General features: G+C 42.5%; 1 protein-coding gene across 1 annotated transcript in view; it reads left to right on the top strand.

The window, feature by feature from the left end:
- The window catches only part of LOC136322409 (caspase recruitment domain-containing protein 8-like), a 53,518-nt gene extending 35,902 nt beyond the window's left edge, over positions 1 to 17,616 (top strand). The window contains exons 13-18 of the mRNA XM_066254428.1: positions 2,528 to 2,662; positions 7,861 to 7,999; positions 10,938 to 10,979; positions 11,440 to 11,523; positions 14,292 to 14,555; positions 16,317 to 17,616. Of these exons, the coding sequence (XP_066110525.1) occupies positions 2,528 to 2,662; positions 7,861 to 7,999; positions 10,938 to 10,979; positions 11,440 to 11,523; positions 14,292 to 14,555; positions 16,317 to 16,327 (675 nt within the window). The 3' untranslated portion in view covers positions 16,328 to 17,616. The remainder of the gene's footprint in view (positions 1 to 2,527; positions 2,663 to 7,860; positions 8,000 to 10,937; positions 10,980 to 11,439; positions 11,524 to 14,291; positions 14,556 to 16,316) is intronic.
- The last annotated feature ends 1,475 nt before the right edge of the window (positions 17,617 to 19,091 follow it).

Raw genomic sequence — 19,091 nt, 5'->3', positions numbered from 1 at the left:
TGTGAGGGCCAGCCGAGGCCAGCTGTTTTCTGTAGCATTGCTACTCCAGTGTGGTCTGGGAACCAGGGGACCAGGACCATCTGTGCCAGCTGGAAGCTTATTAAATGTTAGCTCACTTTCAGCTGCACCCCAGACCTACAGAATCAGAGCCTGCACTTACTTGGCAGGCTTCCCAGGGGATTCTTGCACACTTTCAAGTGTGAGAAGCACCTGTTCCAGGATACACTGCGGAGATGTTTGGGGACTTTGGGTCAAATGTAGGGTAGCTTGAGATGTTTCCTTGGCCTAGAGCTCCTTAGAGAAAAAGGGCCTCCCAGTTTAACTCATTTCATTCAGAACAGTGTTTTGGATAAAAATTGACCTATGGTTTGTGGATTCAACATTCTGAGTTTTATAGCAGCAAATATTCATGAATCACCTATTGTGCTTAAGGGAAGGTGGGGCTTGGTTATTCGTAATGGTTCAGATTTCCAGAATGTAGAATAACGCTGTGATATTTAGCTTATTTTCTGATTAGAAGAACAGAATAGTGGTAATGGAATCTCCTTTCATACTTTTAGCCATTGTCTGCACTTATAATGACTTAGAGCAGGGGTCCCCAAACTTTTTACACAGGGGGCCAGTTCACTGTCCCTCAGACCGTTGAAGGGCCGGACTATAAAAAAAAAACAACTATGACCAAATCCCTATGAACACTGCACATACCTTATTTTAAAGTAAAAAAACAAAACAGGAACAAATACAATATTTAAAATAAAGAAGTAAATTTAAATCAACAAACTGACCAGTATTTCAATGGGAACTATGCTCCTCTCACTGACCACCAATGAAAGAGGTGCCCCTTCCAGAAGTGCGGCGGGGGCCGGATAATGGCCTCAGGGGGCCGCATGCAGCCCGCGGGCCGTAGTTTGGGGACTCCTGACTTAGAGGTTGGTGGAGGAAAAATTAAAGTCAACAGGTAAAACAGTGACTCAAAATTAATTTTGACATGTTAAAATAATGCTTATAAAATCATAAGCATTAAAAAGAACAAAAGATTTTAAAAAGCATTAGATATATAATGTAGTGTACTAATTGATGAGTCCTAGTTCGAGTTACACAATTTATATCAAACTACTCCCAATGTTACAGGTTGTGGTATTTTCTCATCTTTAAAAATAGGTTACATTGCTTATAATTAGCAACATATATGAACGTTTAAAACCTTTAGTAGGTAAATGGCTTTTAAGCCGTTTTTACCTTACAAGGTAAAATCTGCTTCCTAGAATGTCATCAAAGATAACACGTTCAATTGGGAAACTAATCTTCAAAATGGTATAAAAAAGTCCCATCTAAAGTATAAATAGCATAGTTTTGGAATAAGCATTCAGTTAATGAACTTTTTATTTTTAAAATTAAATTTGGTTCATTAGAAAGGTGTTCTCTGAGCTTGCTGGAAGTGGGGCCAGGAGGACTGTGTCCCAGCTGTGGAGGACGCTGCTGGAACAGCAGAGGGCACTGCACAGTTAAGGCTGGGAGTCCCTCCTGGGGCACGGTTTATGCTTCCACTCTGCTGGGGTTGGTTGTTTTTTTCCCTCTATCTGAAAAGATTTCCTTAAACTTTGCTTTCGGCAAACCTACATTTCTGTCCTCAGTTCAGCTCCTTCCCCCAGAGAAGCTGGGCCAGAAGTTACCTGAACCTCTTTGGGCCCTGAGAATAATCCACGGAAAATCAATGTCCCCTCGTTGGACATTGTCAGGGAGACAGGTGTGAGCATGAGGATGGAAACAGAGTGCTGGCTACACACAAACTGAGTAAACTGGAACTGAGTGGAGTCAAATAGTCGTTTCTCTTCCCGTGGTGAGCGGGCGTGTGATCAGTACTGATGTAGCATACTAGTGCGAACTTCAAATTCTCAGGTCCTTCAGAAGCAAACTGTGGTGTCCCACAGGCTGCATGTGTTACTTTCGGCTGCAGAGCTTTTGCAGAAAGGCGTTTGCAGACCTTGGAGCCTGCCATACAGGTGGAAGGTGCCTTGGCCTCCAAAGGCATTTCTTTTTTTTTTCTTTTTCCTTTTTTTTTTTTTCCCAGAGACAGAGAGTTAGAGAGAGGGATAGATAGGGACAGACAGGAACGGAGAGAGATTTGAAACATCAATCATCAATTTTTCGTTGCGACACCTTAGTAGTTCATTGATTGCTTTCTCATATGTGCCTTGACCGTGGGGCTACAGCAGACCAAGGGACCCCTTGCTCGAGCCAGTGACCTTGGGTCCAAGCTGGTGAGCCTTGCTCAAACCTGATGAGCCCGCACTCAAGCTGGTGACCTCAGGGTCTCGAACCTGGGTCCTCCGCATCCCAGTTTGACGCTCTATCCACTGCGCCACCACCTGGTCAGGTTATGGCATTTCCTTTGAGTGCTCTGGCCACCTTTCCGTAGGAGGAGGCGGAGGTTGTGGGCCACACCACGCAGCTTAGTCCCTCACAGCCCTCCCCATTGTCATAGTCATAGGTGCATTTCAAACCCAAATTCTATTTCCATCTTTAGGATATTTCCAAGTCTGTAAAGCACTCCTTGAAGAAATTCATGAAAATCGACAAGCCACCTGTTTGCCAGAAGTTGCTGCAGAATGGGAAGAAATATAGACTGGTCAGTGAACCAGAGGCTGATATCACCCCGGAGGTATATATATATATATATATATATGTGTGTGTGTGTGTGTGTGTGTGTGTGTGTGTGTGTGTGTATCTTAAAGATCAGCTTGGAGTAGCGGTAGGGGATGTGTTCGCTATGGTATTTTGAAGAATTTTCTTTTGTACTCATTTTTTATTTCCTATTTATAAGAAAATAGTTGTTTTGCTAATCTTGTAGCTTATTCCATAGATACTATGGAATTTAAAGATTAGTCTGCAACCATTGCAAAAATAGACTAGCAAGTCACTTTCCCTTTTTAAAAGGTTTAAAATTTTCTTTAATGGTTTATCAAATTCTTTAGTGTTTGTGTCAAAGGAGTAAAAAACTCAAGTTTTAAGTTGCAGAGCACTAAAAGGTTATTGGGGTCCCTGGCTGGTTGGCTCAGTGGTAGAGCATTGGCCTGGGGCATGTGGAAGTTCTGGGTTCAATTCCCGGCCAGGGCACACAGGAGAAGCGCCCACCTGCTTCTCCACCCCTCCCCCTCTCCTTCCTCTCTGTCTCTCTCTTCCCCTCCTGCAGCCAAGGCTCCACTGGAGCAGAGTTGGCCCAGGTGCTGAGGATGGCTCCATGGCCTCTGCCTCAGGTGCTAGAATGGCTCTGGTTGCAATGGAGCAATGGCCCAGATGAACAGAGCATCGCTCCCTGGTGGGCATGCCGGGTGGATCCCGGTCGGGCGCAGGCAGGAGTCTGTCTCTCTGCCTCCCCACTTCTCACTTTAGAAAAATACAAAAAAAAAAAAAAAAAAAAAAAGGTTAAAGGGAAGCAATTGCCAACAAGGTATTTTGGGCTTTTCTTACTGGAAGGCATTTCAAAAGTAGTTATGGGAACATACTGCCCATTTAGGTTTAAACTATTCACTGTATGTGCCACAGCATTTGTAAGTGATTTCAGTTCTCGTAAATGACTAAGTTATTTTTAAAACTTAATTTTCAGTATGTGCTCTGAATGTGTATCATAGCTTACCTAGCTTAGCCATCTTTGTGGAAATTACTTTTGTACACTTCTCCCCATTTATTTTGTAGTACATGACAAGTTGAAAGCATGTTTTAATTCTATTATATAAAATAAAGCAAGAGAGAGCTAATTATAACAGTAAATGTAAAATGTAAAATGTGGGCATTATTTTATTGTATTATCAGGGGCCTCAGACTCTCTGAAGCAATCAGGTTGATCGGTCTTCCGTAACTTCCAAATGCAGACTGTCTGGTTCTATTTAGAAGGGTCTCTCTGCATCAGTGTCATTTGAGCCTTACAGCAGTGCAGCTGTGGGAATAGCGTGCAGAGCAGGCAGGCAATCACAGCACACACGTGAGCATCAGGAGCGCCTGGCCCCAGCCTTCCCTAGACCCCTAGTCACTAATTCTGAGACACTGATTCTCAGCTGGCCAAGCAGATCAAGCCCTAGTAGATGGCACATCAAGACAGTCACAAGAAGCAAACACAATGTACATAATTTAAAAATACTTTTTTGCTAAAAAAAATGCTAACCGTCATCAGCAAGTCAGAGCATTTTTGCTGGTAGATGGTCCTGCCTCAGTGTTGATGGCTGGTGACTGAGCAGGCTGCTGGCTGAGCAGGGTGCTGGCTGAGCAGGGCTGCTGGCTGAGTAGGCTGCTGGCTGAGCAGGCTGCTGGCTGATGAGTGTTGGTGTGGCCTGTGGCAGTTTTAAAAAAATAAGACAATGAAGTTTGTCGTGTAGATAGATTCTAGTTTTCACAAAAGATTTCTGTGTAGCAGGTGATGCTATTCGATAGCATTTTACCCAAAGTAGATTTCTTTCAAAATTGGAGTCAAACCTTGCCACTGCTTTATCAACTAAGTTTATGTCATATTCTTAATCTTTTGTTGTCATTGCAACAGTCTTGAGAGCATCTTCACCAGGAGTAGATTCCATCTCAAGAAGCCATTTTCTTTGCTCATCCAACTCCCATTCATTAGTCTCACCGTGCAATTGCAGCAATTTGGTCAAATCTTCAGGTCCCACTTCTAATTCCAGTTCTTTGCTATTTTCATCACATCTGCAGTTACTTCCTCCACTGATGTCTTGAAGCCCTCAGAGTCATCCATGAGGGCTGAAATCAGATTCTTCCAAACTTGATATTTTGATCTCTTCCCATGAATCATGAATGTTTCTAATGGAATCTAGAAAGGAGAATTCTTTCCAGGAGGTTTTCACTTGACTTGGCTCAGACCCATCCGAGGAATCACCATCTATGGCATCTATCGCTTAGGAAATAGATTTCTAAAATAATAAGATTTTACTCCTTGATCTGTGGGCTGCAGAACAGATGTGGTATCAGCAGGCATGAAAACATTAATCTCATTGTGCATCTCCATCAGAACTCGTGAGTGACCAGGTGCATTGTAAATGAGCAATAAGATTTTGAAAGGAATCTTTTTTTCTGAGCAGTAGGCCTCAACAGTGGGCTTCGAATATCCAGTAAACCATGCTGTAACAGATGTTCTGACAACTGGGCTTTGTTGTTCTGTTTCTAGAGCACAGAGTAGATTTGGCATAGTTTTTTGTTTTTGTTTTTGTTTTTGTATTTTTCTGAAGTTGGAAACAGGAGGCAGTCAGACAGACTCCCACATGCGCCCGACCAGGATCCACCCGGCATGCCCACCAGAGGGCGATACTCCACCCATCTGGGCCATTGCTCTGTTGCAACCAGAGCCATTCTAGTGCCTGAGGCAGAGGCCATGGAGCCATCCTCAGCGCCCGGGCCAACTTTGCTCCAATGGAGTCTCGGCTGCAGGAGGGGAAGAGAGAGACAGAGAGGAAGGGGAGGGGGAACGGTGGAGAAGCAGATGGGCGCTTCTCCTGTGTGCCCTGGCCGGGAATCGAACCTGGGACTCCTGCACTGCCAGGCCGACACTCTATCACTGAGCCAACCGGCCAGTGAAGATTTAGCATAGTTTTTAAGGGCTCTGGGATTTTAGAATGGTGAATGAGCATTGGCTTCAACCTAATGCTACCAGCTGCCTCAGCCCCTTTCAAGAATATCAGCTGTCCTTTGAAACTTCGAGGCCAGTCATTGACTTCTCTCTAGCCATGTCAGTGCTAGATGGCATCATCTTCCAATACAAGACTGTTTTGTCTGCATTGAAAATCTGTGAAGCTCTGGCCAGACAGCTCAGTAGGTTAGAGGATCATCCCAAAGCACAGGTTGCCGGTTTGTTCCCTGATCAGAGTACATACAGGAGCAGATCAGTGTTCCTGTCTCTGTATCTCTCCCTTAATCTCTCACTAAAATAAATTTAAAAAAATTTTTTTTAAAACGAAAAAGGAAATCTGTTTAGTGTTGCCACCTTCATTAATTATCTCAGCTAGATCTTCTGGATAACTTGCTGCCGCTCCTTCATCTGCACTTGCTGTGTCACCTCGCACTATTATGTTGTAGAGACCACGTCTTTCCTTAAATCTCCGCCAGCTTCAGACTTTTCTTTCTTTTTTTTTTTCTGAAGCTGGAAACGGGAAAAACAGTCAGACAGACTCCCGCATGTGCCCAACCGGGATCCACCCGGCACGCCCACCAGGGGGCGATGCTCTGCCCCTCCAGGGCGTCGCTCTGTTGCCTGGGGCAGAGGCCAAGGAGCCATCCCCAGCACCCGGGCCATCTTTGCTCCAATGGAGCGTCAGCTGCGGGAGGGGAAGAGAGAGACAGAGGAAGAAGAGGGGGAGGGGTGGAGAAGCAGATGGGCACCTCTCCTGTGTGCCCTGACCGGGAATCGAACCCGGGATTCCTGCATGCCAGGCCGACGCTCCACCACTGAGCCAACCGGCCAGGGCCAGCTTCAGACTTTTCTTCTGCAGCTTCCTCACCTCTCTCAGCCTCACAGAATTGAAGAGCATTAGGACCTTGCTCTGGCTTAGGCTTTGGCTTAAGGGAATGTTGTACTGATTTGATCTTCTATCCAGAGCACAAAAATTTTGATCATGTCAGCAAGCAATAAGGCTGTTTCTCTTTCTTATTATTCGTATGTTCACCAGAGTAGCATTTTAAATTTCCATCAAGAATTTTCCCTTTGCATTCAGAGCCTGACTAATCAGCACAAGAGACCTAGTTTTTAGCCTGTCTCAGTGTTCAACATGCCTTCCTCACTAAGCCTTATTAATTCTAGCTTTTGGCTTAAAGTGAGAGATGCAACACTGTTCCTTTAGCTTAAACACTAAATGGCCATTTTTGGCTTGTAGTTGGCCTATTTTCAGTATGGTTATGTCGCAGGGAACAGAGGCCTGAGGAGAAGGAGAAAAATGGGTGAACAGCCAGGTGGTAGAGCAGTCAGAACACATGTGTATCTGCTGAGTTTGTGATGCCCCAAAACAATTACAGTGGTAGCATCAAAGATCATCATCGATTGCCAGTCACCATTACAAATATAATAATAATGAAAGAGTCTGAAATACTGCAAGAATTTCCAAAATGTGACAAAGAGATATGAAGTGAGCAAATGCTGTAAAAAAAATGGCACTGATAGGGTTGCCACAGTCAACTTGTGAAGGGCATAATGTCTGCAAAGTGCAGTAAAACAAGGTATGCCTATCCTTTTTAAAAATACATTCCCGTCCAGGCTCACTAGGCAGCCTGGAGACATGGAGATGGAAGAGGGGAGGCAGTCTGTGTTGTGGGGCGAGGTCACAGTTTGGAGTCAGAAGGTGCGATTCACGCTGAGTTCTTCCACTACCTAGATGTGAAGTTGGGCAAGTTAGTTTGCTTCTCTGAGATTTTTTATCCAGAAAATAGCAAAAAGGATTTAGTGGGGGAAGGTGGTGTGTTCAGTGGGGGAGTGTGGATAAAACACTCAGCGAAGTCTGTAAGTGTTGAGTCTATTCCAGATTGTAGAATGATCGAAGCAGAAGACGGTGAGGAGTTTAAAAGCACTTATGGAAGGGCAGCTGGTGGGTGAGCACACATTCTAGTTTGGGAACATGAAACATGAAATCAGGGAAGGGCTGAAAAGTTCAGCTTTAGGAAAATGAAGCAGAGGAGATTGGAACAAGGGGCAGCGGGGCTAGAAGCAAGAGAATAAGAAAGTGTGTGATTCAGGAGTGGGAATTCCAAGGTCAAGATGTCAGTGAGCATTTAAGCAAGCATCAACCCCTCTAATAGACATCATTGGTTGGTTGATATTTTATGTTATAATGAACAAAATGTTTCAATTAAAAAAAAATATGTTCTTTAAAGGAATTTGAATTTCTGGATGGTTCGCTTTTAAAACTGAAAAGTTATATTGAAGTTTACTTGGAGAGCCCAGTGGAGTTTAAACTAGTGCTGGTGGAGATGGACTCCGATGACATCGTGTGGAAAGCGACGCTGAGAGAGTGTGAGTGTCTGCGTCTTAAATGGAGACTGATTCATGGGGGTGAGGGTGGAGGTGCAAGCACATTGTCCCACCATCATCATAACTTGTAAAATCTGATGAGAGAAGGGCTGCAGCTCTGGAACAGATGCAATGGGTGCTGGCTCCCAGGCCGCGGCGCTGGGTCCCTGGAGGTCAGCCGGTGCTCCAGTGTGAGTGCCGAGGCTTCCCGCTGTGGAGGGGCTTGGCCAGTCTAGTTGGGGTTTTTTTCTTATCCCTCTGAGGTTTAGATCTCAGGGGATTTTTGTTTGTTTATTTGTTTGTTTTTTAGCAAGAGAGAGACAGAGAAAGAGACAGGAAGGGAGAGAGATGAGAAGCATCAACTCATAGTTGTTGCACTTCAGTTGTTCTTTGATTTCTTTTCTTACGTGCCTTGAGCAGAGGGCTCCAGCCAAGTCGGTGACCCCTTGCTCAAGCCTGCAATGTTGGGACCATGACAGTGAGCCCACACTCAAGCCAGCAACCTCAGGGTTTCACACAGGACCTCAGTGTCCCAGGTCGATGCTCTGTCCACTGCATCACCACCAGTCAGGCAGATCTCAGATCATTTAATGTGACTTAGGGGTATTGTGACACAGTCTCTTCTGTGACCTGGATGAGGACCTGTGTTTTAGCTATTACGTGTCTCCTTGCTGACTGCCTCTTGGGTCTTCAACTAATAGCTCCCGCTTTGTGTGATTACAGCTCTGCTGTGGGACCGCATTTCCCATTCAGTATTTTGGTTCTGGGAAGCCCTCTGACAACCCTCGTTAACATCCTCTCCTGCTCTGGGAGAAGTGGGAGAAGGCTGTAACCCATGGGACTCCCTCTGGAGAGGGGCATCTCAGGGGACACCTCTTCCTTAGGCAGATCTGAGTTTGACCTCCAGTTCTACTTGAAGGGTGTTTTTTAGAACAACAGACATGTGAGTAGTGATCACATTTTGGAGCCAAAAGGAAGGCAGAAGCAGTGGTTTGGGAGTAAGGTCATGTGATCTAGTTTCAGCTGTAGAATTAACTAGCTCCACGTGGGGTTGTGGGCCAGTCTTCTCACCCACTTGTGACTGTAGCACCCTTATCTACAGATGGCACTGAAGGCCCTCTTGCCAGTGCCACATGTTTGTTATAGAAATGACCTTTGCATCAATTGCAGTTCGGCCTCTGATGCCCTAACTCTTGCCCAGTATCCCACGCAGTCCTGTGTTGACTACTGTGTCATTCTGAAGAGCAGTGTAAGTGACCCGTGCCAACAGCTAGGCGGTAAAGGGATTGTAACCATTCTTTTATTTCTTTTGTCCTTCAGATTTTTATTTTGCTATACCCATGTGATAACATCAAGGATCTGTTAAGTGTTCTGTAAAGGTCTTTATCACCGGAACAACATTGGAATCTTTTTGTAGTTCTTTTCATCTGTATCCATTGGGTTACATGTGGACTCTCGTGTTTCCTATCATGTCTTTATACTCCAGAAATGAAACCTGTGGAATCCTCTGTTCTAGCTCAAGCATGAGCCTTTTCGTTAGATGTGATTGATTCTTATTCTCAATATTATACCCTTATGTTAGCCATTTTGAAACAGGCCCTCTTATTTATCCAAGATAAAATTACCTGTAAAAAGTCCAGTTGGACTCTGTGTTGAGAATTATATTGTTTTTCTTGGTATTCATTAGTTTGATTAAATAAATGAACCTGAAAGATGTTACTTTTTAATCAAAACAAATGCTATAGAGATAGCATGTAGCAAACTGAATAACAGATGTTATTCTGGACTAAGAATACCTTTCTTGGTTTTAAAGACCTCTTTCTTCATAAGGCATCTTGTTATGTATGGTTTTGTTTTTCTGTTTTGGGGTTTTTTTTTTGGTGAAACTCCTTTACTAATATAATACTTAACCACAATGTAAGATGTTCTGGTCTCTATTATTGGCTATTTTTGGCTTCAGCTACTGGTTAATTGAGATTAGTCATCACTATTAAGGCATCTTCACTAACATAGATAACTCAGATCAGGGGCTAAATTTCATATGAGGAAGGTGGTAGTGAATCTCAGTGATGTGTCCTGAAAGAACCATAAGTACAGTGTTCTCTGAAGTACAGCATGAAAATGTGTGAGATTGTTTTGGTGGAGTACGTAAAACTACATTTAAAAATTTTTGTGTTTATTTATTTATTTATTTACAGAGACAGAGGGAGAGTCAGAGAGAGGGATAGATAGGGACAGACAGACAGGAACGGAGAGAGATGAGAAGCATCAATCATCAGTTTTTCATTGCGACACCTTAGTTGTTCATTGATTGCTTTCTCATATGTGCCTTGACCACAGGCCTTCAGCAGACCAAGTAATTCCTTGCTTGAGCCAACAACCTTGGGTCCAAGCTGGTGAGCTTTGCTCAAACCAGATGAGCCCACACTCAAGCTGGTGACCTTGGAGTCTCAAACCTGGGTTCTCTGCATCCCAGTCTGATGCTTTATCCACTGCGCCCGCGCCTGGTCAGGCTTAAGTGTTTATTTTTATGGCTTCCTTCTCCATATGGCAGGTGATCCCAGTGTTTGATTCACAGTAGTTATAGATTTAAAGAAATACTGAGTAAATAACATTTTACTTGGCTTATGGGCATGGCAGAAATCCTGACAGTGGTATGCAGAGGACTTGAATTGGGAAACACTTGCCCTACAAGACCTGTCAGAAGGATTACTTATTTATCTGAAAAATTCCAGCCCAGTGCATTTGCGTACCTACCAAGTACAACCCCAAACTGATAGATGAGCTTCTGGGAGGTTGCCAAGACTAGAGCCTCACACACTTTCACAAATTGATTTCTTTCATTCTAATTTCATGCCACTTTTTCAGACTATAGAAGTGATCCCTGAAAGTATAGTCTTCATGCCACTTTTTCTAAGTGATGTCTATTGTACTTTAACAGGTGACTGGGTTCAACATGACCAGAGTCAGAAAAGCAGAACTGGTAAGTGCAGTAACTAGACAGCAAGTGAGTTTCACCCACTTTGCTATTCCTTTCATCTGCTAGGATTTTTATTTTGCTACGCAAAGGTGGTCACATTAAGGGTTTCTTAATTGCTCTGTAACTCTCTTAATCATCTGAATAACCTTAGAATCTATTTTCAATTGATTTCTACCTGAATGATGATCTTTAAAAAAAAAAAAATCCAGATTGATGCGCTGGCCAGATACATCGCTTGGCAGATCTATCCCTCAGTTAGTTAGAGCATCACCCAGAAGTGCAGAGGTTGCTGGTTCGATCCCCAGGCACATACAGGACCAGATTGATGTTTCTCTTTTTCCTCTACCCTCAACCCCATCCTCTCTCTAAAGTCAATAAATAAATTTTTAAAAATCCAGATTGAAGGTGGGTCAAAAATAATAAACATAATGGAAAGTCAATTTGTTGATTTTATTTTTTTAAGGTAAGAAGCGACCACTTCAAATGAGTATTGCTCAATCTGACGACGAGGTCCCTGGTAAAAGAACGAAGCAGGTTGATACTTCAGGTTTGTTACAGTGTCATCAGCAGCTATATATTATTTCCCTGGTCCCCCGTCAACGTGAACCTGGGTTCTCAGCAGAACCACATCCCAATTGTGCATGCTTCGTGTTCCAGCTCCTCAGCCCCGGGAGAGGGCCCTCCTGGTCTGCCCCGCCTGTCTCTCCAGTTTGATGCCACGCCCCCCCCCCCCCCTTTACTCAGCAGCACTGGGGGGGAGGGGGCCCTTATAACCCTTAAGGGTAGGTATTAATATTGCTGTCCATCTTGACCTTCCCGTAGCCTTTATGTAGAGGATGGTGAGTGTTGCTGGGATGAATGGAAGTGTAATGTCCATGTGTGCATTCTTCGGCCTCATACTTCTTAGCTATTTCCAGATGGAACCCCTCCAGCTGGGTTGTTAGAGGCAGATCTCATCTTAATTTCTTTCAATTAAGTGGCAGAGACCAAGGCTCAACAGTGGTGAAAATACAATAGAAGTTTAAAACATTTAACCCTACTCTAAGGAACCAGAAGATGGTATTTGTAGTTCAAAATGCAAGTCCAGCAAGAATTCAAAAATCCAAGTTTAAAAACCCAGACTTAAATTATATGACACAGTGCCTCAAGCACTCAAGGACCTCACATAACTGTCCTAATTAACCCTTTTGTCAAAGTACCTTTTCTTTTTACTGTTACTATAAGAAGGTATAAATCTCTAAAAGCAGACACACTGTAAAGTGAAATAAATTCTTTACTTTCTAGAGTAGATAGAAGGCTGTGAGGATGACATACGTATGACTTTACTATGTATCACTATAGAAATGTTTGTTATTTTTTTTAAGTCAACACTAAAATAAGTGAGATTCTGGAATTATTTTTTTAAAGTCTAAATTGAGATACAGTTTTTTCCAGTTCTATTGAGTATAATTGACAGGAAATTGTATGTATTTAAAGTGCATGGCTTGATGATTTGGTATATACATATACATTGTGAAATATTTGCCAACCAAGTTAATTAACCCATCCATCATCTTCTCAGAGTTACTTTTCATTTTAGTGGGGAGAACATCTATGATCTCAGCAAATTTTAAGTGTACAATACAGTACAGTTTTATTAGCTATAGTCATCAAGTTATCCGGCTATTTAAAAATAGCTCCAATATCAAGTAACTAGAAATAGAATTAAAATCCTTAGAAGGATTAAAGATGTCCAACCTTTTTGGAAGATCTAAATAAACTAATAAAGATTTTTGTTGGTTTGTTTAGGTGTTTATGCAACATTCTTTGAGATACCCAGTTACTAGCCTGGTAGTTTTCAAAATCAGTATGTGAGATTGCTTTTTAAAAATGTGGTCAGCATTCAACCTTCACAGAATCACTTTGAGATCTTGTTAAAATTTAGGCTTAGAGTTTGATTCAGTGAGTTTAGGGATGGTCTTGAGAATGTCCGAGTATATAGGTTTTCTGTGGTGTAGATTTTTAGTTTTAATTTAGTGGGATGACTGCAGTAGTTTTCACTGATAGAAGTTTTGAGAGCTAGGAGCAGTCGGCTATTTATCGGCAAACCACTAGGGGGGGCAGGCCATCTTCAAGAACCCATTCTTCAGTCTAGAGTTAGAGGAAACTGCAGTGGGAAAGGGTCCGAGTGCACATATTAGATTCACTAATACATCGATGTCTTTAGAGCAGAGGTGTTACAGTCCTGAAGGAGTCCTCTAATGTCTTCTCCGGTATTTGTAATGCCTCTAGGATTGTTACCCAAAACTCTGCAACCTGTGAGCTTGGCTGCATCATAGCACAAAGTGATTTTCGAAAATCTAGTTGAATGGTATGACTAACATTTTTTTATGGGGCCAATGGATTGCATTGACAGATACATGCCCTTCCAAGATTATGACACTGTTTCTTGGAGATCAACAGATACTATGAATACCATCCCATGACCTTGCTGGGGAATGTGTTTCTCTGTTAATGCCAGGAGATGGCATAATGGAGACTTCATATCTCTTGCTGACATTTAGAGAGAGACACAGATGGACAAGGGCAAAGCTTGCATTTTTCTTTTTGAGCCATATAAATTTGGTACCTAATTTTTTTATTCTAACTTAATGTGTGCTACTTTTAAATGTCTCACTCATAATTATTATTAATTATATAATATTAATGTTATTATATGAAAGCATTCCCTTTCAGATAGTCGTTAAGATATTTTGGAAAGCAGGGGTTGTTTTTGTGTTGTGTTTTGGCATTTAAATATATTTTAAAGTCAGTTACAAATATAGTGCCATTTTTATTTTTTTATTTTATTTTTTATTTATTTTTTTTGTATTTTTCTGAAGCTGGAAAGAGAGGCAGTCAGACAGACTCCCACATGCGCCCAACCAGGATCCACCCGGCATGGCCACCAGGGGGCGATGCTCTGCCCATCTGGGGTGTTGCTCTGTTGCAACCAGAGCCATTCTAGTGCCTGAGGCAGAGGCCATAGAGCCATCCCCAGCGCCCAGGCCAACTTTGCTCCAATGGAGCCTTGGCTGTCTCTCTCTTCCCCCTTGGGAGGGGAAGAGAGAGACAGAGAGGAAGGAGAGGGGGAGGGGTGGAGAAGCAGATGGGCGCTTCTGTGTGCCCTGGCCAGAAATCGAACCCGAGACTCCCACACGCCAGGCTGACGCTCTACCACTGAGCCAACTGGCCAGGGCTATAGTGCCGTTTTTAATGGCAAGAGAATATATTGTAAGTAAGTTATACATGACTGAAGTGTTGAGAGGAGCTCCAGAAGTCCTCATCTGCTTTCAGATGGAACACAGACCTTGTTAACAGACGCTCAGTTGATCACTCTTGCTGGGAAGCTGGGGAAGGAGTGGATAAGAATTGCCATTGCCAACCTGGAGTTGGATATCAGCGATATTGATGCTATTCGGGAGAAGGAAGATGACATCGTAATTTCTAAGTTTAGGATGCTGAAGAGGTGGCAAGAAAAGAATCAGGGCAATGCCACAGTCCAGAATTTGTATAACTGCTTGAAAAACGTCTCAGTTGAAGTCCAAGATGTGCTGGAAGGTGAGCAGGCAATTACCTAAAGTCATTTACTTGGAATGAAGCCATGTCTTTGTGAATAGAAAGTTTCTACTGTGGAATGTGTTGTTTGTTTATTTATAAGCTGGGTTCAGGTTATTATGCAGATATGGCAGTAAGCTTGTGGGCTGCCATAACCTAAGTAAAGACGATTTGTGCGTGGAGTCAGAGGAAGCATTCAAATCCTAGCTCAAGTGCTGGCTGGCTTTGAGACTGAGCAAATTCTTAACCTCACTTAAGGCTTGTCTGTTCCCATCTATCAGATAGATGCAGAAACTTCTATGTCCTGGTCTGTTGTGAGGATAAAAAGAGGTAATGCATGTAAAGCTTCAGGCAGGTAGCAAGGCTCAGTAAGGAGTAGATACGAATGTCATTATCGTACTTGAGATGTAACTGGTAGCTACAGCTACCGTTGAGCCTGCTGGGCCTTGTCTGGCTCTGAAGCAGTGCTTGGGGAGTCCACTGGGTGGCACCACTGAGCCTCAAATGGCTTAGAGGGGAAGGGAAAAAGCTGAGCGGGGAAGCTGAAGGGTGTTGTTTTCTAGTCTCAATCCAAAAAATCTACAGGGTTCCTTTCCTTTGTTTTTAAGCCCTTTCTTGTGGTTTTGATTTCATTATATCCAAGGTTTAACATTTATTGTTTTATATTGTCACCATTGTTAACAAATTCAGTATTACTTCTTAGAACCCTCAATAAATCAGAGAAAGGTTTTTATTTGGAATGCTGTTTGACTTTTTATTCCAAAGAGGGTATAAAAGTGTGTAAAACACCCCAAAAGTTTACATGAAAGCACAAGCTTTTGGTGATCTCTCAGGATACTTTCAGAGATGATGGGCAAGGTTCCTTAACTCCCTCTGTGCACTTTGGATGCAGAAGCCTTGAGCAAATAGAATAGCTAGTTTTTTTTGTTTTGTTGTTTAATTTTATTTTTTTAGAGAGAAGAGAGAAAGGGGAGAGGGGCAGTAGCTGGAAGCATCAACTCGTAGTAGTTGCTTCTTATATGTGTCTTGACCAGGACAGCCTGGAGTTTCAAACTAGAGACCTCAACATTCCAGGTCGACACTTTATCCACCACGCCCAACACAAGTCAGCCTAGAATGTCTAGTTTCAAAATCAAATTTATCATTCTTGTTCTTAGATATGTTGAAATTATGTGAATTACTGAGGCCAGCGTGTGTGAATCTGCTTATTTGCATGTGGGCGCTTTTGCCTGTTGACAACAGTGGCCATACTGCACTGTGATAACCAAATATTGGGGTCTTCCCTCAAAGGGAGGCTCAGGAAATCTATCTCAAACCTTTTTATAATGGGTTGTTGTTTGGGGTCTTTTTGCTGTGTGTTTTTATCTGCTTCTGACCTCACTGACATTAGAAATACATGAGTGTTGGTGACATATTTTACCAATAAAGGGATCATAAAAACTTATTAGCCCAATCCCCTTATTCATTAGGGGAAAAAATATCCTCTGTGAGTTAAAAACGGACAAACCCCTTAAAATTTACCAATATTTTTGCCCTCTTGGAGCCAAACTGCATGGTTGATGGCTAAACTTTATATTTTTATCAGGATGTTTTGGTATCTTGTAATCATTGTATCTTTATACATTACAGTGGCTTCTCTTAAGCTCAGGAAAGCTCAGCAATGGTCAGGAGTTCTTTTTTTAAAATAGGTGATTTTATTTCAGAGCTTCTCCTCTTTCTCCCAGCAGTGAATTCCTGAATTTATTTAATTTTCTATTGTGCCAGGTTTCTTATAGGCAATATGAAATTTGGAAGATGAATTGAAAAAAGAAGCCTCAGGAACTTTTATATGCAAAACACCATTTCAGCCGGTCACTGGATATAGACTTGATGAGACCTTGAACTTCACAGTCTGGCAGCGGCTGTCTGCAGACAGCCCTTCCATAGCTCACACTATCCAGGGGCAAAGAATGTAACATTTTGGAAAACTTGAGGAAGAAAACAGCTCTATAATATCAAGATTTTTTTCTTTTTTGGCACATCCTGCTTGCACCATCCCTCTGCCCATTCCCCAACAGGTATAATTACAAAGGGTGCTTCAAATGATGCGACTCAGGGAGGTGGGATATGTTGTAATTTTCTTTTTGGAGTCTATGGACTATGAAATTCCTATCAAGTCTTTGAAACACTTTTTAGCAATTAAACAATGCTGTACTTAAACTTGCATCAATTCAGTTTAGCTTTTATCACATTGACATTAATAATGAGAGGTTCTCATTCTTTTAGATTCCACAGGGACAGACCCATGTGCCCAGGTGCAATGTATTTTTTATGTGGGATATAATCTGTCATTACTAAGCTGTCTGGCAAGTGGTCTGTTAAACCGTTAAACCCAATCGTGTTAGCTGGTCCTAGAGTGGTTAGAAAGGAATGGAGTCCTCTCCCCATCATAGTGTTGATGATCAGCACGCTCGGAGGGGATCTCCTCACCTTACTGGTTGTTAGAGTTGCAGCAGTTTTCATCAGCCTTCTGAAATCACTGGGCTAACACTATATTTTTTTGTTTTCACCCTGGTGTCATTTATTTTCTGAGGGGGGGAATACAATCGGAGATAGCCTTGGCTTAGCAGGACTAAGGGAAAACTGTCATCTCTTCTTGAAGAAGACTTGCTCTAGGGAGTAATGGGTCACATTGGCTCTTGATAATTGGTGAAGTGTCATTTTTTTGTTTTTTGGTATGTATTTATAGATAGTCACTCTCCCAAAATCATGCATGTGGTGATTAACATTTTGGATATGTTTTGTTAATTTATTTAAAGACAGTATAAATTACCATTAGTCTTCCTGTCTACATTAGCTGGAGAGTAAAATAAATCTCAATGAATTAATCAGAGAAACACACTTTAACTATAGTCTTGCCTGTGAAGAACAGATTTACCTTATAGGGAATAACATTTTTTAATTGTCAGGGATCCTGTGGAATTCAAATCTGTGTCACTTTAATGAGTTTTTTTAATTGTACTATATTTTAGGAAATACATGGAGTTTTAACATTCAGAAGTATAAATAAACTACTTAAAGGACTTGAATGTTTAAATGTTTATTTTTTATGTTGTTTTTCCAAGAAAAGCATAATTTTAGAGGTGCTTTGTATATAAGCTGTTTTCCTAACAATTTTCAACCTTTTTTCATGCTGTGGATGAAGGGAAGGAAAATAAGTCTGCATCTGTACAGTGCAAACGTGGCTTCTTGTGTTCTTACTTATGAGTAATTTCTTACAGCATCATATTTTTCAGTTGCTGTGACCATAACTGGATATTGTTTTGTGTCGAGTTCCTGAGGCTGTGTGCATGTAACTGCAAATAAATTAGTACACCCCAAGGTTTGCACAGGTTCAGGAGAACCCTTAACCCGTCTCACTATGAGGGTGCTTTATTTTTCACTCCCAGTGATGGGAAAGGTCTATTTTTATGTTAAATCAGGTGGACTCACATTAGTTCCTTGTCTATGTGGCTCTACTGGAACTTTCCTGCACGTTTGAAGCTCATTTTATTCTTTTACTGTATTGCTTTAGGGCAGAAGTTTCCTCCCCTGCCTTGTCACGAGGAAGCACTATTTCGCTCTTGTTTCTGAAGAGGCCATTGTATTTGCCAGTTTGTGCCCATGTTCTCAGGAGGGTGGTGGTTTGCACAGTTGCCGGAAGTCTTTGGGGTGCAGCAGCGCCCTCTGGGTACCCGGGGAGTTACTGCTGGGGTTGCGTCTTCTCCAGCTGCAGCGTGAGCAGGGATAATGGCGCTGTAGCTGTTGCCGCTGAAGTGGAGAGCCTGAGGTTGGATTCAGAGTGCAGTTCTGAAGTTCTTCCTGCCCCAGACCCGGGACCGCCGGCTCTACCCTTGGGCTCTCCTGGGGCTGAGATCCAGGTGGTCACTGCATGGTGTGGTTCCTGTAGAGGCTCGTCCCTGTTGCCTGCTGTGACCTCTGGCATGAGTTTCGTATATAGAAAACACTGTCTGTGTTGGGAGCAGTGTTTATTTTTAAGCAGGTTGAGAAATCTAAAACATGGTTTTGTTCCTTATAAAAACCTAACTGCAAGGAGGAACTTGGACAAGTTCAGGAGATGTTTAACTTTTCCTTTGCTGTAGAAGCCATTTGTGAAAGGAAATCTTACGTGGAACCCGTATTGGCCAAGCATTCAAAAGTGGTGCTGCTCTGGTGGTGAGGGCGGTTCTGGGGGCTACTAAGGGATGACTGAGGAGCCCAGCTGACACCCCCAACCCACTCCTATCAGGGACAGTGTGGAAACCAGCTGATGAGGTGATGAGGTGATTGCTAGAGTCTCTCAAACTATCATCCAGAAGATTGTTTCTAAGACGTCTGGTGAAGACATCCCAGCTCACCAGTGTGGTGTGTAGGTACATTGCACCTGAAGGATAGCAACCCCATAATCCTAAACTGTAGATATATCAATTATTTAAATCAACAGGCTTATGAATTTTGAATGCCCCCCAATGTAATTATGTTTAATTGTTTTGAACCAAACAAGCACGTACATTTTACAGT

This window comes from Saccopteryx bilineata, chromosome 2 (genome assembly GCF_036850765.1).
Source record: "Saccopteryx bilineata isolate mSacBil1 chromosome 2, mSacBil1_pri_phased_curated, whole genome shotgun sequence".
Taxonomy (NCBI): domain Eukaryota; kingdom Metazoa; phylum Chordata; class Mammalia; order Chiroptera; family Emballonuridae; genus Saccopteryx; species Saccopteryx bilineata.
The sequence above is the reverse complement of the archived record's forward strand: the minus strand, read 5'-3'. Positions and strand labels throughout refer to the sequence as shown.